Source organism: Rhineura floridana, chromosome 5 (genome assembly GCF_030035675.1).
Source record: "Rhineura floridana isolate rRhiFlo1 chromosome 5, rRhiFlo1.hap2, whole genome shotgun sequence".
In the NCBI taxonomy this organism is placed as follows: domain Eukaryota; kingdom Metazoa; phylum Chordata; class Lepidosauria; order Squamata; family Rhineuridae; genus Rhineura; species Rhineura floridana.
Genome location: NC_084484.1, coordinates 85,398,561 through 85,422,554, shown reverse-complemented (window position 1 = coordinate 85,422,554; position 23,994 = coordinate 85,398,561). Strand labels below are relative to the sequence as shown.

At 40.4% G+C, this 23,994-nt stretch overlaps 1 protein-coding gene across 5 annotated transcripts in view; it reads left to right on the top strand.

The window, feature by feature from the left end:
• Nucleotides 1-1,167: 1,167 nt before the first annotated feature.
• Nucleotides 1,168-23,994, top strand: part of TAB3 (TGF-beta activated kinase 1 (MAP3K7) binding protein 3) — a 36,580-nt gene continuing 13,753 nt past the window's right edge. Inside the window, exons 1-4 of one of the 5 annotated variants that reach the window (XM_061627376.1) lie at nucleotides 1,168-1,230; nucleotides 11,743-11,933; nucleotides 19,150-20,605; nucleotides 23,752-23,912. In XM_061627376.1, the coding sequence (XP_061483360.1) occupies nucleotides 11,832-11,933; nucleotides 19,150-20,605; nucleotides 23,752-23,912 (1,719 nt within the window). In that variant the 5' untranslated portion in view covers nucleotides 1,168-1,230; nucleotides 11,743-11,831. Of the gene's footprint in view, nucleotides 1,231-1,574; nucleotides 1,878-2,036; nucleotides 2,390-2,607; nucleotides 2,876-11,742; nucleotides 11,934-15,814; nucleotides 16,157-19,149; nucleotides 20,606-23,751; nucleotides 23,913-23,994 lie in introns of those variants that run through there. The other 4 variants (XM_061627375.1, XM_061627373.1, XM_061627374.1 and 1 more) reach the window with 4 other exon arrangements.

Here is a 23,994-nt window from a genome sequence, read left to right as displayed (position 1 = left end):
TAGCAATGATGGCCATTCCTACACAGCAACTACTGAAAAAGAGGAGGGTGGGGAGAGGAGAGTAGTTACCAGAACATTCAGTTAGTTAGTACTACTGCCTCCATGTCATTTATTATTGCAAATGGTCACAGTACGTTAACCAGTTGCTCATACAGCTTCTAAACTATCACAAGGACATCCTTCCATCTCGCCAGAGCTGTTGGAAGGGAAAAGGAGGAAAACAGAATATGAATGACTTGAAGAAACCAGTCCTTGTTTCAGGATCAACAGTGGTGGGGATCCCGGTGTCCTCCAGATGATATGGACTCCAACTCCCATCAGCCCCAACAAGTATAGCCCATGATCAAGGGATTATGGGAGTTGTAGTCCAACAATATTAAGGTCATTACAGGGTGAGAAGAGGAGCCCTTGGCTCTGCAAGATCTGTGAAAAGGAAGAAACAGCTGAAGATACATTTCTTTGCTTTCTATAGAACACACAAAAATAAATAGAAGCATCTCACGAAAAATATAAATCACGGGCGTGAACACCAAAAAATGCTAAAGTAACTTTTCCTCCGTTAAAATCCATGCAATCAGCCTGCAACCTTCCTCCCAATAGCCAAACGTTTAAGATCTCTCGCTTTCTTCTCACTCCCACCACTCACTAGCTAATAACTATAACACTCTTTAATCAGTTCTTATTTAGACTGACACATTCACATTCGATTATCGTACTGCCTAACGGGAGTTGTAGTCTCAACGTCATCGAAAGCACAACTCTACATAAGCTTTGAAGCTACGATTCCCAGAAACGCCAAATTCCCTTTTGTTCCAAATTGAGTTCCGCTTTCACAGAACCTGACCTAGAACCCAGAATCCAAAACAACCCCCTCCCCACCGCTTCTCACTATCCCACTCTGAGTTACTTGGTCGTCATCCGTCTTTTAAACGGCCTCTTTTCAATGGTTCCTCAAGCTGCTCGACCGTCGATGTCATTATCTCGCGATATTTTCTCAGGGGCGCGGTGCCCTATTAGAGTTGAGAGACCGGCGGGTACAAGGGTTAGAGTCATATGGGTTTCAGCAAGAAGTGTTTCCGGTTCCTGATTGTTTTTCGTTAGTTTGAATACATAGGGTTTAATGTACTGATTTTTGTAAGCAGGTCTGAGATCCTTTTTTGACTAAAGGGAAGGGTATTCATGTCTTAAGTAAATAAATAACAGCGCAGTCCTAACCATTCCTACTCAAAAGTAAGTTCTCATGAATTCAATGGGACTAACTCCCAGGTAAGTGGGGGTAGGATTGCAGACTTAATAAATTAAAAAAAAAATAAGAAAATCGAGAAGGCATAGTAGTTGGAAACTTCCTTTTATTACTGTACTTTAAAACAATTTTGCTTTCTATCATAAAAAGAAGGAAAAAATTCCCTGGAAGACTTAATATATTATTGGAGGGAGAAGTCTACTGTCCCTTTAAAGATGGAGAACGTTGCACCTGTTGCATTTCTGACTGTCATGATAATTTAAACGTACGGACTTTAAGCCCCCTTTTCAATTTTGCGTAGTTTATGGGAAATATGATTTCACGGTGCTACAGTAAGAGCGAACCTGTACCTCATGTGCTTTAAAAACTCATGGGGCAGCAAATGGGAGACGGGTGTAAACCTTTCTCATCGCTACATCGCCATCTGTTGAATTTCTACCTTTCATGAGATTTTTTCTAAAAAGCCAGAAAGAGAAAAAGCTGGAATTCTTCCTAAATGATGATGACGAATCGATAATGTTAATAATATATTTAAAATCCAGGGTCCTTTTCGATTTTTCGGGTGCATAAAGGACATCATTATTATCTCGAAGCCCTGCAACGTAAGGGAGAACGGAACGTTGCCTATATTGAGGTATATTCTCAGCCATCTCCCCGCCTGCCCCAAATCCTATGTCTTCCCACTACTCCTGCCCCGCACATGGAGGATTCTCGGAAGTTCAATTGTGGACCGGAAGTAAAGGCTGTGCGAGTGGGTTTGGGGGCTTTAAAAAAAAACTTCAGTGAGGAGGAGGAGCAGGTGCCGGAAGGTTTGGTCCCTCCCCTCCCTTCTCTTCAGCCAGTCGGGCCTTTGCTAGGCAATCCCAGTTGAATTCCTTCTGCCTGACAGCGGGCGGGGCAGGCTAGATTCCGGAAACCCTTCACGGCCTTGTCTAGCGGGTTGGCCCGCCCCTTCTACTCCCTCCGTCCGTGTTCTGCCGGTACCACCCGGAGACGCCCCCCTCGCTTCACGCAGACGGAAAGGGGGGCTTGTTCCACTCCCCCAAGAAGCGGCGGGGGCTTGGCCTCCTCTGCTACCACCAATACCGGGGGCGAATGGGAGGGAAGTGCGAGATGGTGTTACTGGAACCGCCCCCCCCGCGAGCGGTGAGAGGGAAGGGCCCGGGATGTGTGTGAGGATTGTTGGCAAAACATGACAGGAGAGGGGAAAGCAGCTGGGTGGGTGGGTGCGTGGGTGGGTGCTTGCTGTACGCCCAGTAAGTAGGCAGGAGGGGTCAAAGGGGTGACCTGAGGGGGGGGGATTCAGGAGCGGATTCATATTCTTGCGGTTTGAAGGGAGTTTTTAAATCCACCCCCCCCCCAGTTGCTATTGTACAAACGTTACTCAGGTGGATGAAAACCTTGTATGGGTTGGGGGCTATAAATTAGTATACCCTGCCACCTTTTAAAAATATAATAAAGGCAAAAACAAACTTTGGCCTTCCGTTTTTATTTATTTTATAAACTCAGCAGTGGTATTGTTTGTGAAGTTACAGTAGACTTATAGATCTGTTAAAAAGAAACGAGGTATTTTCTGAGTGATGGGGAACCTGTTCTTGAGGCCTATATACGAGGAGCAGTATTAAGGATCAGGTATCTTTCCCCTTGTACGCATACAAGAGACACACTTTGGGACCTATCTTGTTTGGACGTCTTTAATTAACTTTTTGCAGATACATTTGATTCTCCACAATGTTGAATTATAAAATCACAGACAAAGTAAAACTTTAATAAGGATGTGATTGGTGTGAGTTTTTTCATCTACACCTACATGTTCAGTAAAACTTTTTGTCTGTTTTGGAGGCTGCTTTTGGGTTGCTGCGATATGCCACACCTTGCATGTATTTGTATAGCAGGGTTATGGGTAGTGCTGCAATTATTATCTTGTTACTGTTGTAAATAATTGCATATGTTATTGATGCCGCTGGTTTTTTTGGCATGTTTCCTCAGCATGGTGACTGCAGTATGATGCTGCTGCTTTGGTTTTGGCAGCTTTGGAAACAGACAGTCTTCAGCAGTAAGGCCTTGGTAGTGTACTGCAACTTCTTCTTGCTGAATTTTTCATTGTTTATTTGTTTATGAATTAAAGAGTATATATGTTCAAAAGATGTGGAGTAAGGCTCTGTGCAGATGTTATTGTTTTTGAATGTGTTTTTCTTGATGCTGTTCTTGCACTGGTCTGGATCCAGAGCTACTCATGGTGTACTCTTTGCTTTCATAATTAAAAATGGCAGGGTAGCCTGGCTTCAGGAGAATTGGTCTTCACTGCAAATCAAAAGTGCTGTGGAATGAAAGGGTGTTGTTGCAGATGTGGAGTGTAGCTTGTTCAATGTTTGATTCTTCATTTTTTCCCCTTTGTAAATCTTCTTGGTAAAACCTTGCAAATAAGGCAACAAACAAGCAAGCCTTTCTGCCCATATGCACCTGTGCTAAATATCTGTGGCATAAATGGGACAGGGTTGAAATACCCAACATTTTTAATGACTTTATGTCTAGTAACCCAAAGAAAATGCTTACATGCCTCAGATTGTGATAAAGGGATCCCCTCGTGTTGTGATACAATAGAATAGTGCTCAGCTTGTAAAAGTAAAATGATGGTGGTGAAAGATATTTAAAAATTAAACAGGTGGAATGAGGAGAGAGTTGTATTACTTGTTGCCTGTAATGTGAATGTATTATGTTGTAGATGATTGTGACACTTGCACAGCCGTGTTCCTTGTTGCACAGTTGCAGTTGCTTTATTAGATAGGAAAAATGCATTTTCCTGGTAACAATGTAGGCTGTGAGAATGCTAGTCGCCTACAGCGAAGTGTTTCCATTGGCCACATGTGGAGGGGCAATGGGTTGATCTGCCGATCAGTTGCAAAATCTGTTTGAAGCGGATTTTTTTTTTAAAAAAACCACTCAAGCTGATCCCACCAGGTTTTACAGTAAAAAGTGGTGGGATAGTATCGTATGCTCCCATTTTCAGAAAAAAAGGTGGAGACACACAGGAACAGGCAGAACAGTAAGTGACTCTACCCATAGTCAATGGTACATAAATGTGATTTCCTCTCAATGGAAGCACTACCTGGAGTAAAGAGATATTGAGCCCCTGCAATTAGATCTGTTCAACCACTATTACACATGGTTTTAAAAAGAATTTGGTGGATTCACAGAGAGGATAGATCTGTTTTAAGCCACAATTAGCTGCTTTTGAACATGAACATCTCTATCAGAGGTTAAGGTCAAATAGCAAAGGGGGAAATTGTCAGTTTTTCTAACTATTTGTGCACTTCCCGGGGGCAACATCTTGACTGTTTTCAGTAGATGGTTTGACTCAGCATGGGACTTCTGGTGTCTTGAACAAGTTTGGTGTATTAGTACTGTTTGCTAATACTTAACTATTGCTGTAGTGGACTACACAAATATATTCTTATTTTGGATTTTTTTTAAAAAAAACGTTTACATATATATCAGTATAGAAGGAAGGCATGGGTATAACTTTATTTTAGGCTTTATACTTATATATGTATTATGTAATTGATTTTAAGGTACCAGGTTAATGAGACACAGAATCTAGTTCTTGGTATGTTTTTGGAGGCATATTTTGAAACAGAGATGGACAGTGATATAATCACGTTGGAATTGTAGCCTAAATTGCAGTTAAACGTCTATGTTTTTATGGTTGTATGATGCCTTCTGTGCAATTTCTGATGTGAGAACTGAGGTGGAAGCTAAGCATTCTCCTAGGACATTCAAAAGGCAACAATAAAGAGTAGGATGTATATTTTTTTGAACTGAAGAATCTTTTAACTAATGTTCTCCACATGAACTGTTACGTCTTTAGCCCTGTGTCTTGTGAGACCTTTCTCACTTTCAGTAAAAAATTTCTGGCAAGCAGAGAAGTATGTCAGTCCTTCAACCCGCTGCTCATAAGCATGGTAAATTGAGGTTTTTTTCTAGGTTCCCTTCTAATACTCTATTATTGCTCAGTGAAATGTATTGCTTTTTGTAAGCCTCAATATTCCTTTGCATAGGAATAGTTAGTAGTACATCTTGAGCTACCTTAATTTTTGGTGCTTTGTTCTTTGAGAAGCTGCTTTCTCACCTTTATTTCAGAGGTGAGAAAGTAATATACAACCTGTGGAACTTGTAACTCTTGAAGAAATATCTGTACTGCTTTTAACGATGTTTGCTTTTTGTGATTTTATATTGCTGTATACGACCCTGATATTTATGAGAGGGTTTTATTTATAAATAAATAATAAGGAGAGACAAAGACTGCTGAAGAATGAGGGGACTTAACTGGTAAGGATAGATGGCATTTCAACTTTTGCTCTCTGGTGATAGAAGATAAGCAAGAGTAGGCAGGCTGGCCAAGCAGTGTGTTCTTGTCTTGATTATTGTCTTGGGTCACATAGAATACATGACGGCATAGACATAAAAACTATTTATGCTGTATTAATCTAACAGTTACTTAAGATCCCAAACATATAGCATTGTATCGAATTGGTACCTTTCTGTGATCTCAAGGGTTTTTGCTCCAGCAGAGGTGTCTAGTAGCAGAAGGGTAAAGGAAGGGATTTTGTTTGTGAAAATCTATTCTAGAGGGGTCACCCAAAATCTGTTCCAGAAGAACAGCATTTCAAGGGTGCTGGGGACTGCAGGGGGAAGAAACTAATCAAAAATCACTCTTCTCTAAGTTGATGCCTCAGCTGGAGCAGAGTGCAAGGAGAGCCAGTTGGATTCTACTCACTGTAAAAACCAAGATTTACAGGGAGACGGTGATATTTGCTTGCCCCCTTGCAGACTCACTTCACATTATGGTTTCTCATCTTCGCTTGCAGCCAGTCCTTAATCATGGGTTAGAGGTAATTATTATTAATTGTTATCTGTGTAGAAAGATACACTCCGTCATTTCCAGTTTGGGAGTAAGTGTGGCTGGCTGCTCTCATTCTTAATGAGGAGAAAGGTGAAAAGGTTGCCCACAAGGGAGGGGACTAGGTCAAAAGAAGCAAAATCAAGATACTTGCTTCTAGTTTACTAGTATCTCAAAATTAGACCAGAGGTCACCAGAAGAGGTAAGCAGCAATTCACAAGCATTCAAGCCCCTGTATGCTGCTTCTCATTTATTTATTGAAGTATTTATAATTAGCACTTCCATAAAAGTATATCAAGGCAGCATGCAACATACAAAATCATAATACAATCAACAAACGTATCTATCAAAACATAATTAAAAACAATAAAACATCAGTAAATACTGATTGGTTAAAAAGAGAAAATCATATTGTGAAGGCCTGTTTATGAAAATGCAACAACCTCTGTGTAGAAGTACATCTTGGGTGCGAGAGTTGTGTCTGTCAAAATGGTCATTATTAAATGCTGTAGATTCTTACTTTAAAAAAAAAATTTTTTTTTGTCCTGCCTTTCTTCATCATAGAACCCAAGGCAGTGAACATGTGGTTCTCAGGCAGTCACCCATCCAGTCATTGATCAGGTCCATACTTGCTTAGTTTTAGCCAGGTGGTGATCTCATGTGCCTTCAAGCCATACTCAGGCATTCTGTTGAAGCATTCCACTTGTTATAAGAGTTCATCGATTTTTTTCAATATTTCCCAAAATTCCTATTGAAAAGTCATCAGAAAAATGAGTGGACTGTTTTTTCATTTCCCCCTCAGCCTTCACATCTCTAGTATCAGCACCCATATTTAGAATATAAACAGATGGTGATGTATGGTTTTATTGTGGTAAAGTGCTGACAATGGATGTTTTAAAGGGTTTGGAAGTGACCCAGTGAATGCTGGGTATGTTGGGATTTTTTTTGGATCTTAGTTTGGAAGTGGAAAAAGACTAGAGAAGCTGGTGAATTAGCAGGAGCATGGGATTGGATATGAGGTTCTCAGCTTTAGTCTGCAAGTAGCTGTTAAGATAGTTAGGTAGCAAAGGCCACGTGTGCATCTGTTCATATGTGATAGCAAACTATGGTTTGACATGAGAATGAGCTTGCACATTGCCACTTTGAACACAGGGCTTCTGATCCTGGTTTAGCAACAAATTATAGTTTGCCAGATTATCTGAATCAGGGCCGGCTCCAGGCATTTGGGGGCCCTTGGGCATCAGCTTGCCCTGGCCTCCCAGTGGGTGGGTGGGTGGGTGTGCCATGCCCCCCCACGGCCCCCCTACCTGTCTAGTCTTTACCATTGCCCTTAATGAAGATGGCGGCTGCGGTTTTCCTAAGGGGAATGAAGCCTCCAATGCCATCTTTGTTGATGGCACATGTGCATGCTACGTGCGCACATCTCTGCCATCAGTGGTAACGAGAGAGGAAGTTCTAAACTTAATGGACAATATAAAAACTGACAAATCACCGGGCCCAGATGGCATCCACCCGAGAGTTCTCAAAGAACTCAAATGTGAAATTGCTGATCTGCTAACTAAAATATGTAACTTGTCCCTTGGGTCCTCCTCCGTGCCTAAGGACTGGAAAGTGGCAAATGTAATGCCAATCTTCAAAAAGGGATCCAGAGGGGATCCCGGAAATTACAGGCCAGTTAGCTTAACTTCTGTCCCTGGAAAACTGGTAGAAAGTATGATTAAAGCTAGATTAACTAAGCACATAGAAGAACAAGCCTTGCTGAAGCAGAGCCAGCATGGCTTCTGCAAGGGAAAGTCCTGTCTCAGTAACCTATTAGAATTCTTTGAGAGTGTCAACAAGCATATAGATAGAGGTGATCCAGTGGACATAGTGTACTTAGACTTTCAAAAAGCGTTTGACAAGGTACCTCACCAAAGGCTTCTGAGGAAGCTTAGCAGTCATGGAATAAGAGAGGTCCTCTTGTGGATAAGAAATTGGTTAAGAAGCAGAAAGCAGAGAGTAGGAATCAACGGACAGTTCTCCCAATGGAGGGCTGTAGAAAGTGGAGTCCCTCAAGGATCGGTATTGGGACCTGTACTTTTCAACTTGTTCATTAATGACCTAGAATTAGGAGTGAGCAGTGAAGTGGCCAAGTTTGCTGATGACACTAAATTGTTCAGGGTTGTTAAAACAAAAAGGGATTGCGAAGAGCTCCAAAAAGACCTCTCCAAACTGAGTGAATGGGCAGAAAAATGGCAAATGCAATTCAATATAAACAAGTGTAAAATTATGCATATTGGAGCAAAAAATCTGAATTTCACATATACGCTCATGGGGTCTGAACTGGCGGTGACCGACCAGGAGAGAGACCTCGGGGTTGTAGTGGACAGCACGATGAAAATGTCGACCCAGTGTGCGGCAGCTGTGAAAAAGGCAAATTCCATGCTAGCGATAATTAGGAAAGGTATTGAAAATAAAACAGCCGATATCATAATGCCATTGTATAAATCTATGGTGTGGCCGCATTTGGAATACTGTGTACAGTTCTGGTCGCCTCATCTCAAAAAGGATATTCTAGAGTTGGAAAAGGTTCAGAAGAGGGCAACCAGAATGATCAAGGGGATGGAGCGACTCCCTTACGAGGAAAGGTTGCAGCATTTGGGGCTTTTTAGTTTAGAGAAAAGGCGGGTCAGAGGAGACATGATAGAAGTGTATAAAATTATGCATGGCATTGAGAAAGTGGATAGAGAAAAGTTCTTCTCCCTCTCTCATAATACTAGAACTCGTGGACATTCAAAGAAGCTGAATGTTGGAAGATTCAGGACAGACAAAAGGAAGTACTTCTTTACTCAGCGCATAGTTAAACTATGGAATTTGCTCCCACAAGATGCAGTAATGGCCACCAGCTTGGACGGCTTTAAAAGAAGACTAGACAAATTCATGGAGGACAGGGCTATCAATGGCTACTAGCCATGATGGCTGTGCTCTGCCACCCTAGTCAGAGGCAGCATGCTTCTGAAAACCAGTTGCCGGAAGCCTCAGGAGGGGAGAGTGTTCTTGCACTCGGGTCCTGCTTGCGGGCTTCCCCCAGGCACCTGGTTGGCCACTGTGAGAACAGGATGCTGGACTAGATGGGCCACTGGCCTGATCCAGCAGGCTCTTCCTATGTTCTTATCAACTAAGATGGCGGCAGTGGCTTCAGTACCTTAGGGAAGCTGCGGCCACCATCTTCATTAAGGGCAATGCTAAAAAGCCAGCTGACAGGTAAGTGGGGGGCGTGGGGGGGGCGCAGATCACGGAAGGGGAGCGGAGGGCCCCTCAGGGGTTCCTGTAGCTCCGGGGCCCTCGGGCCAGTGCCCAACCTGGCTGCCCTTTAGAACCGGCCCTGATCTGAATGCACCAACTATTGTTTGATGTTGTCTGCAGGTTAGAATAAGGTAGTAAATCAATTCCTGCTTTAGCAGCAAACCAGGGGAGGAGGCAGTATGTGAGAGTGACTCCCCTTGTGGTTTCTTCTTGTAATGCTGAGTGTGGTTTGGCACTATGTCTAAATGGGCTTACTGTTGTTTTAGGTGAAACTGCTGGGTGCTCATTGAAGTTACATATAAATGTAATAATATTTTGTAGGCTGGGGAGTTCTAGGATGTTAGAATTTTTAAAAATTCATCAGTAGTGTCAGGTAATGGTGTCATCTTTATAGGAACTGGGACAATTCATATGGAGATGCTTTTGTGTGGTAACTGAAGGATGGATGTGATTTAGCAGGGAATAGTCTGGGGGATTATGGAAAAGGAATATATGGTTTACTGTAGGTAATGTGCAGGAAACTGTGTACTGCCTGCAAAATGGTGTTCTATGATCTCTTGCTTGTGGAAGCAATCCACATGCTAACGTTAGACCAGAAACTAGCTTGTGAAGCAGCATAACTGGACATGGAGCTGGAATTTAAGCTATCTGTGCAGCAGCCTTTTTGTGGTCCTCTTTGCATGGAAGGAGCCCAATTCTGTATGACTGGAAGTGAGGCACCACACTGCCAAGGAAGGCTAGACAAGCAAAATCCGGAGAACCAGTCTCTTCTTTTTACATTGCAAAATTATATACTGTATAATGTTGTGCTTTTAGTAATTCTTTGGGATTGCTGTGATCATGACCTCTGAGAACCAATTCATAGTTATATTTTCCCATTTACATTGTAGATAGATAGATAGATAGTAGGATTGGGATTACTTGTAACAGCAATCAGTAGTGCAGTATATTCTGAACCCATGCTTTGCAATTTTCTGGATCAGAATCTAGCATTTATACACAAGTAGAGGAGCAATTAATAGATAATTTCCATTATCTTTTAGAAAGACTATTTTTCTGTGCCTGGATGTTTCATATTTGTAAATATTTGGCCTGTATATGTCTTGTACGATGCTGGTGTTGGGAAGCAGATGTATTTGTGAGGATTTTCTAGGAACAAAATTCTAATTATAATCTTGTGTAAAAAATTAATTACTTGAAATAAAAGTTTTTTAAAGGCTAAGCCAACAATTCCTTCTTGATTTTGGAAAGAAGTCTATCTTTCTAATAATACAAAAATCCTTCATGATTGGGAAATAAGGTGTGTGAATGAAAAACAGACATAGAACATATTATTGCATGGGGGGGAAGTGCAGTTCTAACTTTTTCTGTAGGCAAATTGAAGATCTTTTATCTGGATGCTTGAACTGTACTTTTCCACTTCAGCAAATGCTGAAACAGGACTTTAAACAAAGTTGAATCTTTAAACAATTTTCTACCACTCAAATGTAGGGGCATGTTCAAGAATATGTTGCCGATGATAATACGTAGTGAAGCACTTGATTCCTCTCAAGGTATTGATCTGCACTGGAATGTCTGCACTGGCAGTGCTGATAGCATGTGTGTATGGCTAGCCAAAGACTCCAATGGAATTGTCTCATCTGAGGTTTTTCTGTCGTTACTGACTAGACTGTCATATGTAAACGTTGATGTGTGCATTCCTCCCTGACTGACCTAGAAGGGATTGAACTATGTATTATATCACAATACGGCTGCCCTTAGATCTATAGTAAAGACAAGTTTGTCAAGGGCATGATTATTGTAACATGAAAAAAATGCATCCAGGAACTATGGTTGGCGAAGGGGAATATTTAATGTTTTCAGATACATGTACCTATTTCTTTGTGCAAATAAATTAGGAAAATACACGTCATCGTCGGTAGTTTTGAAATATATTCTTGGAATGTGATTTACTATGTTCCTCTCCTTCTATTTTGAATCGAGGGGGAATCTTATGGTGGCTGATGCTGGTCCAAAGTTCTCTTGTTAGAAGAAACATAATTAAGAGTTAATATAGGAGGGTTGATAAATCTTATAGAGAGCTGTTGTATGATTTGTATGAAGATTTTTTTAAGGGTAGAAGAAGAGTATAGGTTGTAATTATTTCTTATGTCCTTTTGTAGACTTCATTGTGGCATTGAGTAATGAAGGTCAGTCTCATGAAATAATAAACTAGAGTGTTGGTATTTATATGGTTGTCAAATATGTATATGTTTTTGTGAGAGTGTAAATCATATTAAATTATTTCTTCGTTTTATTGCATTTGTATTTATAGAAGATGCAAGAAGCATCAGAAGATCATAACCACTGGGAAGCCTGTTGACTGCCATTTCTTGAGAGTCCTGAGACTGACATCAGTCTGGCATGGCGCAGAGTAGCCAGCAACTTGACATGCAGGTACTCCATGACCTCCGGCAACGTTTCCCTGAGATCCCAGAAGGGGTGGTATCCCAGTGCATGCTCCAGGTAAGAGAATTGTTTTTTAAAAAGTCTATTGTTATATGCTAGTAAGATCCAAGCATAATTTCATTGTCTTTGTTTCTGAAAAATAAAAGCTTTTTTGTGGGGAGAGGAGGGAATGAAAATGAATTAATTCCAAGTTGAGTTTTCAAAGCTTTTCATAGCATGCTTAATTGCATATTACCATTGTCATGAACCTGCACCAGTTCAGTTCCGGGACCCGATTCCCAAACCCAGGGCAATTGATCCTGGCAAAGCACAGATCCCGTGCCTCCCTTACCACTGCTGAGTAAACCAACAACAACCCTGCAAGGTAGGTAGACTGCCACCACCACTTAAACTGGTCACTCACTCTGGGCCAAAAGGAAACCCAAAGTGCCAGAAATAGACCTGCCAAGGATTCCAACAGACGAGAGCCAAAGTTACACTCCTTGTCTTGGAGCCTTAGGCAAAATACCCAAATATGCAGTAGTTCGTGATCAGTAGCCAAGGTACCAGATTCAGGGCCACACCTGCAATGAACACACACAGGTAAATAAGAAGTAGCTTTATTAAATAAAATATAAGCACATAAATATAGCAGCAAATTGGTTCCTTAAAACCCACATCATTGAAGGGCCAGGTAAAAATACAGAGAGTTACAGTCACAGACACTGACAAAAAATAACAAAAATGTCTAGCCTAGTCTGTATTTACAAAGAGGTAAACACCAACATAATGTCATGATTCCATATTTATTATTTATTTATTTAATATTTGATTTATATCCCACCCTTCCTCCCAGTAGGAGCCCAGGACGGCAAACAGAAATGCTAAAAACACTTTAAAACATCATAAAAACAGACCTTAAAATACATTAAATGTTAAAAACATTTTTTAAAAAAACTTTAAAAACATCTTTAAAAAAGGGTTAAAAACATATTAAAAAAACCACATATTAACAAGTAATTCTAACACAGACGCAGACTGGGATAGCTCTCAACTTAAAAGGCTTTTAATCTCCCCAGAGATGTATTATCTGGATAGCAGATGACAAGATGGAACCTCAACATCAGGCAACACCATCATATTGAGGAACAAAGGCTAAGGTTTGAATCCTATACTTATGGGAAAATCCCTAGCAACAGCCAGGAATTCATTAGTCAATCAGGGGGCTTTCACATGATGAAATGCTTTTGGAGTGTTTGCGCCCAATGGTCACATACTCCCAAAACCTTCCCAGGCCTGTGGCCTTGATTGTACCAGGCTGTACTGATAAGCAGGTGTTCTTGCTTGGGCCTAATTAACTAGCTTCATCTGTGAAAACTGCAAGTCACTGCCTTCACAGAGGCCCCATTTCAGACAAGATGAAATCCCCACAGTTCTTTGCTTCTGAGCCATTTTAGAAATCGGGCGTTCTTGATAATCATATCTTTAGAAAACAACTATCTTTTCACTAATAAAATAGACTCTATTTGTACCAATTTAGTATGGTTAAAGATCCCAGAGCATCTGATTAGCACTGTCACAACCTAGAAACCTACGTCTACTGAGATCAGTGGAATTTAAATGCTTGGCTAAACACTTAACTGCTCTTGATTTCAAAAGGGACAGACATGCTCATAAGAATATAAGAACATAAGAAGAGCCTGCTGGATCAGGCCAGTGGCCCATCTAGTCCAGCATCCTGTTCTCACAGTGGCCAACCAGGTGCCTGGGGGAAGCCCGCAAGCAGGACCCGAGTGCAAGAACACTCTCCCCTCCTGAGGCTTCCGGCAACTGGTTTTCAGAAGCATGCTGCCTCTGACTAGGGTGGCAGAGCACAGCCATCATGGCTAGTAGCCATTGATAGCCCTGTCCTCCATGCTCATTCACTGGATGGTGCTTTACAAGCACTAGGACAGGCAGGACATATTAAACAGAACATCACCTGCAGGTCCTGCAATATAATTTATGTCATCTAATGCAAAAGACCAGGATGTCATATCCAATACGTAGGAAAAACCACAACTGACCTACGCACACGCTTCAGAAACCACAAATTGGCAATCTTAACAAAAAAAAGTGGAGCAACCAGATGCAAAACATTTCACCATTGAGGGTCACAGCCTGTTGTACTTTTCTACAACAGCTATAGAGATGCCAACAGATCCAGCAGCATTGACTAAAAGGGAGAACTTTTGGATATACTGTCTGGACACATTGGCGCCACATGGCCTGAACCTGGAGGACAGTACCAGCATCACTTAGCTTCTGCAAATGAAGCCCCTCTGAGCATTCCATCCTCAAAGCTCTATAGCTGCCACCTTGATAACAGCATTTCTATGTTAGCAGCTGATGAAGGCGGAAGCCAAAACGTTTTGGTATTACAATAAAAACCTCTGTTTCGTTAATCACAATTACGTGCATATATGTTTAGGTGATTAACGGAATCTTTATAGGGATCCAGAGCAAGCTTGGGTGAAGTTCAGTTCGTTGCTTTCAAAACTGTCTCTGACTGTCTGTCTGTACTATGCATTTTATTTTCCTCAATTTCTCCATAGGGAATGTTGTGTTCTGCTTAAAATATATTAATAATAAAATTCTCCCTATGGGGGAATAGAGGGAAATAAAATATATGGCAGATTACAGGCACGTGATGTGTTATTCAGAGAAACAGAAGATGAGCATAGCTAGGTCGTTTTTAAATCATTGTGATTTCAATAGGACATAGGTCTCTGGATTCTCATATTATTTAGCAGTAGTGGGATTTTTAACTGGATATTCTAACTTAAAGTACTGCTATGCAAATATCACTTAGCACATATATAGTTGTCTGTCAACGACAGGTGGATGAAAGGGACAGTTTTTTAAAGAAAAAAAGGTATTCCCTTTACTACTAAAGTGAAATTCTCTCACTCTCATAGTGGTCAAAGTTCCTATAAGAGCGGGAAGACATGCATTTCTACTCTGAGGATGTAAAAATGTCATCATTCCTGTTTTTTCAGTCACTTGTTAACCTCTGGCTACATTTTGTATGTCTGTAGGTAGTGTTTGGCTATAGAATACAAGCCTTTCAACAAGCCTTTTAAGTAGAGACCTTATCCCAGACTTTGTGTTGGAATTGCTTTTTAAGATGTTTTTTAAAGTTTTTTTTTTTTAAAAAAGATGTTTTTAAGATGTTTTATTTGTAAGATGTTTTTAAAGTTTTGTCCCTTTGCTGCCCTGGGCTCCTCCTGGGAGGAATGTGGGATAGAAATTTAATAAATAATAGAATAAAAGGTAAGCAGCTTTCTCAAATGCAGCAATAAGACCAGTTTTCTGATCTGATGTATGAGGACAGTAAGATGCCTCTTGGTTTTTTTTTGTAATAATACCCATCCCACCTTTAACCCATTTGATGCAAGGACAAAGCCACAGTAGGAATGGTTTGTGTTTTTGATGTCGAGATAATAAGATAAAGTTCTGTAGCTATTTCAAGCAGCCTGGAAAAGACTTAAGAAATTGTTTTGATGCCTCAGTAAAAAGATGGAGGATGCTTAACTACTTGGCAAATGCAAATATAAATACTTATTTTGATGTTTAAACCCTCCAATAAAGAAGATTGTAATAAAATTAACAAATACTTTGCAATTAAAGAGAAAGTTCTGACTGTTACAAAACTTGGTTCTCTATTGTACCTTTGACTAGTCACCAGTTTTCACCTTCATTGTTACTGTAAATGTCCAAAATAACCAGTGACACAAAAGTAGTGATGAGTGAGTTGTAACCTGGTTTGCCTCATAATTGGTTAGTCCAAGTCTTTCTTGGAGAGTCCTCAGAAATTTTGCTTAAGAATATTCTGATTTAGGTTTGGAATGTTGACATGTCTTAGGGAAGTTCTCCACCAGATCTTTCCACTGATGCTTCCCTTTCCCTCTCCCTCAAAGAAATGTTTGGGAAACATCCGATAATGGCAAAAGCTGTGTAGGCCTGATCCTTAAGTCCTAGATGCTTCTGCCATTGGGCTGCTTGAGAATTGTCATTTGGAAACTACAACTGTCAACTGCCACATATCTCAGAGGCAGTGTATGCTCAGGAACATCCAGCCCTTATGGATAAAGCCTACATCATCTGCTATCATCAGCCAGCTTTCCCTGTTCTAAAGGGTGGAAATCCAACAGTGATTAACAGTGACCTTATTAAGCTTCAGAGGAGTTGTACACTGGGAGGGCAGATCCATGAGTTCAACATTACAGTCTTGTCTCCCCACTCCCCATTCTAAAATTCAGGTATGTCATGCAGGTAAGGCTTTGGAATTTCCAAAAGTTGATTTGGTGTTGGTTAGTAAGTGATAGAAATGAGATGCAATCAGGTAATTTGCTGAAGGTGCCTGGAAATTCCCTAGCTTACGGTAAATATTTTATATGATTAGTTTACAATACTTGATGCATGATAGAATGCAGAATAAAATTTGGTTATTAACTAGTCTGCTGGAGAACTTGAGATTTATTGTTTAAAGGATAATTTTCTCACGTTTCCCACTGGCCTCTGAATACATTGCAAATTAACTGTTTTTCTGGCAAAAGTAAAGGGAAAAATTGCTGAGGGAGAAAATTAAGAACTATAATGGATCACAGTAAGAACATAAGAAGCTTGCTGTTATGCAAATGGAAAATGGGACAAATGCCTCAAAACAAAACAATGATTTTGAAGAAAACTCAGTCTTTTTAGATGAAGCACATATGGCACCTCAGAAGGGGCATCCCATTGGAACCTGCATTGACAGATCCCTTGAAACCCAGACAGCAGAGTATAGAACTCTGTATTCTGCACTTGGTAAGCTTCAGTGTTTTCAGTGCTGTTGATTACAGTTTGAAGAAAATGCAGTTAAATTTAAGAGGTTTCAGAAGATACCAACAAAGAATGTATTTAAAGGCCAACTTTGTTGTTGATGTTATGTCCCTTCAAGTCAATTATGACTTATGGGGACTCTATGAATCAGTGACCTCCAGTAGCATCTGTCATGAACCACCCTGTTCAGATCTTGTAAGTTCAGGTCTGTGGCTTCCTTTATGGAATCAATCCATCTCTTGTTTGGCCTTCCTCTTTTTCTACTCCATTCTGTTTTTCCCACTATTATTGTCTTTTCTAATGAATCATGTCTTCTCATGATGTGTCCAAAGTATGATAACCTCAGTTGCATCATTTTAGCTTCTAGTGATAGTTCTGGTTTAATACATCCCTCCAAGTGCTTTTTAACTAGTATTGCTGTTAGATATTTTAAGAGATTCTTGAACCTTGCACGTCTCCCACCTGCTCCTGCTTTCCTCGCTTACTCGCAAGCTACAAATAAGGGCTGCATTTAAACTTTCCCATCAATTATTAAAAGAGAGAGAGAGAGAATAGGTACTCTAAAAATCAGGGAGTTTATTAGTCGAAGGGAATTTGGATAGGCAATATATTTTTATAAAATCTTCTTTATAATGTTTATGTTCTTAAACCAAAGCAATATGTGCAGAAGAAAAATGTGTAGCAATTTTGTTTCCTAATTTCTTTTCTATCTATGATTGGCAAGTGTCATCTTAGTAGAAACTAGAGCTGAGCTATATTTTTTGGCCTAGCTTTCTTGGCCAATTCTTAGTGGTATGGAAAGAAAAAAAATGCACTTGACACTTTGGCGGGGAGGCAAGTTTTCCCAAACTTTGCGGGTGGAGGTTGGCTTACCTTAGTTAACTTTGAGGTGACCAAATCTTGTTCCTCTTTTTCTGTACTTCTTTAAAAAACCATTTTGCCCTCTTGTAGCATTAGCAGGGTTAGCAGCTTATTGGCTGTGTTTCTTAAGAAATGCGTCTGGGGGTTGTTGTGGAGTCTTGCTGCTTCTACAAGCAACTATGAGGCTTTTTTAAAAAAAATGCAGGAAAAAAGTGGGGACTTTCAATACCTTGTAAAATTAACTTAGGTAAGCCAAACCCCCTGAAAATTTCAGGGAAATTTGCCCCCACTGCACTTACGCATGGGTTGAATAATCCCCTGAAAGTGTCTGAGGAGATTTTCAGCACAGCATTAGGAGAAACAATCTTCTATCACACACAGGAGAGGAAGCGTCTTCTGAGATATTGCCTATTTGTGATATGTGCATGCAGGAGTGGGGATCTTTTTCAACACCAGAAAGTGGCTAGCATATAAAACCAGGGAAATATGAGGAAGGAAAACCAAAATGCTAGAAAAATAAGTATTTATTTGTAATCCAAGCCTAACGTGTTTCAGTCTTAATGGCCTCAATGAGGAGCTAGAATTTCTTCCTCTTTAATGAAATTCAGAAGATATCCAGGTTCCTTTACATGGTCTCTACCTTCAGCTGTCTGTGATCAAGTAATTCTTAAGTGGTTTTACGGGCATTATGTTCTTCGGTGTATATATATATGTACAGGCCTAATTAACTCTTTTCTGAGGCGTTTGCATCTGTGAAAGCAGTTTGCTTATTGGAAGATACTTCTTGCCAGCCTTTATTGTAAGTGAAAAGATTGTTTACAGATAGATGTTACATTTATGATTTTAATTTATATGTTCATGGAAGTAAATTTGTCCCTGCCTTTTTATCTACAGCCCCTGATGAAGGCCTAAATATACAAAGGCTGAAATGCGTTGGGCTTGGATTACAAATAAACACTTATTTTTCTAGCATTTTGGTTTTCCTTCCTCATATTCCCCGGGACCTTTTTTCAGCCTGTTTTCCTTTGTGGACAACTTTCTAGGTGTTAGAGGCAAAAATTAAGTGGAGCAACAGATAATGACTCTTACTGTTATATAGTAGGCTCTATTTCAGCCACACAAAAGTCAGCAGTTTCTACACACAGCCACACCTTTCCATCCAGGCAAGCCAGAGGCATTATCACAGTTCCAGAACGCATTCCAGTCAGGCAAAAGCACTTCAGGAGGATGTGAAGCAAGGCCGGGGAGGAGTGTGGCCTGAGGAGGGTCCTGAGGGCTGGATGCAGATGCCCAGAGAACTGCATTGGATCCCTGGGCATGGATTCATGTGTGCCTTCTTCAAAACCATTGTTTATAGACATATTTTTCTGTTTTTATAAAGTAAAATAATATGGTTATTCAGCTAATACTCTTTGAATCAGATGAGTTCTCACTGAAATATAATGCTAACAGCTTGTTCACACTAGGCTTTATAAGTGCTTGATATGTATGCACATGGAGTTATAGTATAGCTTGTCAGACTAATTTACTTAATTTAAAACTTTTAACATTTGCTATTTCTTATTATTAGAACAACAACAACCTTGATGCTTGTTGCCGAGTTCTTGCACAAGAGAGTAACAAATACCTGTATATGGAGTACCACAGCCCAGATGACACTCGATTGAACAGGAATCGCCTTCTGCATATTAACCTGGGCATCCATCCTCACACCAGCTATCATGGAGGGGATGGAGCTCAACTTAATGGTGGTCGTACACTGGTACATAGTTCAAGTGATGGACACATTGATCCACAGTGCACAGCAGGTAAACAGCTGATATGCTTAGTTCAAGAACCACATTCTGCTCCAGCTGTTGTGGCAGCTTCCCCCAACTACAATCCATTTTTTATGAATGACCAGAATAGAAATGCAGCTACTCCTCCTTCACAACCACCTCCGCAACCTTCTTCCATACAATCTGGAATGAATACATCTGCTATGCAAGGCCCTCCTCCTCCTACGTATATGCACATACCTCGGTATAGCACAAATCCTATAACTGTTACAGTGTCGCAAAACCTCCCCTCTGGACAGACTGTACCCAGAGCTTTACAAATTCTTCCTCCAATTCCAAGCAATCCTTATGGAAATCCTAGTTCTCTTTATATTAGGCAGACATCTCAAAGTTCTTCAGGACGACAGACTCCTACTCAGAGTACACAGTGGCATTCATCACCACAAGGTCCAGTTCCACATTATAGTCCACATCCATTACCTGTTTATCCACACCAACAAAACTATCAGCCTTCTCAGTATTCTCCAAAACAGCCCCAGATTCCTCAGTCACCTTTTCGATCACCACCTACTTCACAGTGTCCTTCTCCTTTTGGCTCACCTCAGCATCAAGTTCAGCCTGCCCAGTTAGGCCATCAAAGTTCCCATGTGTTTATGCCTCCTAGTCCTTCAACTGTGCTACCCCATTCATATCAACAAACACCCCAGACCTATCAAAAACCAAGTGGACACTCAGTATCTTATCTTCCATATGGTGGACCTAATTTATCAAAAAGCTCCATGAACAAGATAGAAATTACAGTTGAGCCACCACAAAGACCTGGGACTACAATTAATAGGAGCCCTTCGCCTTTAAGTAACCAGCCATCCCAAAGGAATCAGCACCCACTGTATGCACCTGCTACTCCTCCTTCAAGTTCTCCTTCCAGAAGTATGTCAGGTCAGCCCAAACCACCTTATAGTGTGAATCCTGTATATATAACATACACACAACCAGCTGGACCTTCAGGTGTACTTACGCAGTCCCCCCGGGTCATGGTATCTCAGCCGAATCCAGCAGTTTTTAAAATCACAGTAGGTCGAGCACCAGCTGAGAACCTTTTAAATTTAGTGGACCAAGAAGAGCATTCTGCAGCACCAGAACCAATTCAGCCCATTTCAGTTGTACCAGGATCTGGAGGTGAAAGAGGAAGCCATAAGTACCAGAGGAGTTCCAGTTCTGGATCAGATGACTATGCTTATACTCAAGGTAAACATATTGAACTGCAAGTTGCAGTAATTATCCAAAGATTTATTTGCACTGTGGTGTATCTTACATGCTTCTGTCCCTAAACTACTACTAATCTTCCAAAGTCATAAGCCATTGTGGAATGTCATTGTTGTTTTATCTGGATTGGTTAATGACAGATACATATCATTTTGTCTCATGAAAGAGAAGATGGACGAAGTATGTCCTTCTGTAGTTTACCATGACTTATTTTAGTCTGTGCAGCAACAAAGAAGGTGTCAGGATGGGGCTTAATGGCTGCTGTGCCGCTGTAGTGTGGCAGGATATTGCATTGTACCCAGTATGTTTCATTGATACGATGTGGTGCAGAAGAAATAGTTAGAGTTTACAGACAGGGTAGAACTAGGTATGATGTATTGCCTTCAGCTATGAAAATGTCTGAAAACTAGACATTGGTTAGAGCTGAATTAAGTTAATTAAGTTAATTCAGCTTGGGTCACATTGAAATCTGTGGGACTTAAGTTGTTAGTCCCATTTTTTTTAATGGAACCTGAGTTCAACTAAATTAGGCTGGCTCTAATTGTTAAACCTTTCATAAATATGTAGAAGTATCATCTCCTTCTACCAAATTGCTGTAAACCGCCAAGAGAGCTTCAGCCTATGGGGCAGTATATAACTGTAATAAATAAATTGCTCAGAGAGGCTAGTATGGAGTTCCTAATTGAAAGCAGTTATTATATTTGGAACTTTGGAACTTGCGTACTGCTTCATGGACAAATTGGAATGCAGATGTTACTTCATTCTCATGTTATGTTTTCTGCTCCAAGTTAAGTGCAGGATTGTGTGTACTCTGCACTAAAATGAAATCCGAATTCTGTGTCAAGATAATCCCAATTTCTGTAACTTGTATCATTTGTTCTAGTTAAGACCATGTGCATGATTTCTTTTCCCTTTGTATTAGTTGATGCTAGTTTGCATAGTTTATTTTGCTGCTGCTATTCATGGGGAAGGACAAAGACTTAAAAAATATGGCAGTCCTGTCCTCTGACTACTAGAAAAGTTATATGAGCCTGAGATGTCATCATGCATTCCCCAACACAGTTTTGCGCATATCTTTGCAATGCTTCAGGTGCACTTCCATGCACACTAACTTAGAAGTAAGTTCTATTGAACACAGTGAGACTTCCTTCTGAGTAAACATGTATAGGATTGCATGGTTAGGACTAGGAGGTTGCTTTTTTTGTTATGAGACCCTTGATGCTGAATTCTGCCACCAATACACATGCAATGGCTTTTGTATATTGTATCTCTTGGATTCTCACTATAATACTTCACTGATTTAGTGTAACAGTAAACAAGAGTCCTTCATGTGGTCCATTCACTTGGTCCTTTTTGAGTTGAAATCTCAATACACAAGCAGCTTAGGTGTGCCTTCCCTAATTTCTGTTCTGAAAGACTGAAAGTGATCTGGGCTATTCCAAGTGTCTTTCAGTTCACGGTGTCCATATTTCTCTCTCTTGAAGTCTAGCTATAGATTGTAGGGTCAGGAATATCTTCCATTTGAACACATGGGGTATAGTTCCTTTCACGTCTGAGTACAGCATTCCTTATAACATAGGTGTATGAGGAATATGTGTGTTTAGGTAACAGAGTAGAATGCTGGCTGGTAATTGAAAGAGTCCTGAGAGAGACATGCATAGTAACCCGGACGTATCAAGGGAATATACAATCTGCTAAATAATTGTGCTGCAGAAGCAGACACCAGAGTGTGAAATCGCATCTCATACAGCTTCCCACTTGTTGCAAATCCTTTCAGCTTTGCTGGCTTATTTGCTCACCCCAGTATGAGATACATTTTTGTGAATGAACCATTGGCCTTACTTTAGATTTCTAACTGTAATATGTAAGCACAGCAAGAATGTAACTATGTGCAGTGTGTGTTCGACTCAATTCATAGGACCCCTTCTAAATGCCTTTATCATGAGGAGGGAGGCTTGGTAGGCCTGTATTCAGTTCATAGGAAATCTAGCATACCAATACTTAAAGTAACAGAAGGTGCAGAATATTTCAGAGGAAGATAGGATGGATAAGTATGGCAGTGTTGAAGGGCTCTCATGTTCTGGCCCTATTTATACTACAGTTTCTCCTCCCACCCATTCATCCCTCATGCAGTTTGTAACAAGTGTAAGAGACTGCTATCCTGTTGTCTGCCACAACTGAGTTGGGTTCTGTTCAATTGGCTGGCAGACCAAGGCCTCAAATTCTCCCTAAAGACAGCTGGCATGATTACTTTGAACAGTCAGGAAGAGCAATCCTGTATTTCCAGCACAGCACAAAAGAGGCTCCAACCTCTTTATCATAGCAGATTGCATTTCTAGAAGCCAAGAAAGAGCAGGATGGAAGGGTCTTGAGAAATTTCTAATCTCTTTGCATGTAGAGTGCTTCTCTTCCCACCCCCACCCCCAAGCAAATATCTTTAGTTGAAATTGCTCTTGACTTTCTCCCCTAAAGATATAAATGGAGACTTATGTGGATACCTACTATGAAATGTGAGAATTGGGTTAAATAGTTAAACTTCTACTGTACAATGAATTTTTAAAGGGTCAATCAAGGAGGATCAATCTTTTAATATGAAGACTCTGTTAACTAATTTGGCTGTCCTGCTCTAACCACAGGCTCATGTAGTTCATTAGAGCACTTTAGATAAAAGCTGTTTTTACAAAGAGTAAAAGCAGCTTTTAAGAAAGAATTGCATTTGTTATAGTAATACATTCCATTGTATTGGGTGACCTTAATTGCAAGAAGTGAAGACCATCTTGTGATCCTTATACCTTTTGTCTTTGGAATTTAGTCTTGCCATTACTTTGTTATTACAATTAGGTTGCCATTTCTTCCTGTGCAGGTGCCTTTTTATTTTTGAGGGACAAAGAACATATAATAAAAAGCAGTGGCCAGAAATGGTAATATTACTGTCTAAAATAATGATTTTTATGGTAGAAGAACTTTGTCTACAGCTATAGTACCATTAACATGAAACATCTTTACACTGATGTTTGACTGCATGTTTATGGTCACTTTCTTTTCTTAAGCTCACTTTTATCTACTATCTAATTTGGGTTTCTCAGTCTTGGGTATTCGCACTGAAGTTGTTTCTTGTAATATACTAGCCTTGTTGTTACACCAACGTGCAAGGATGGAGAGGCTAGCTAAGGAACTGAAGTTTGAAAATGAGGAGCTTGAGAAGCTTAAAGGTGAAGTGAATGGCATGGAACATGATCTTATGCAAAGGCGTCTGAGAAGAGTGAGCTGTACAACCTCAATCCCAACTGTAAGTAAGCAGATTTTACAGTATTATATTAATGTTGTTTTTCCCTTAATGGCAGTGTGTGCAGAAGCCTGGCATGCCATAC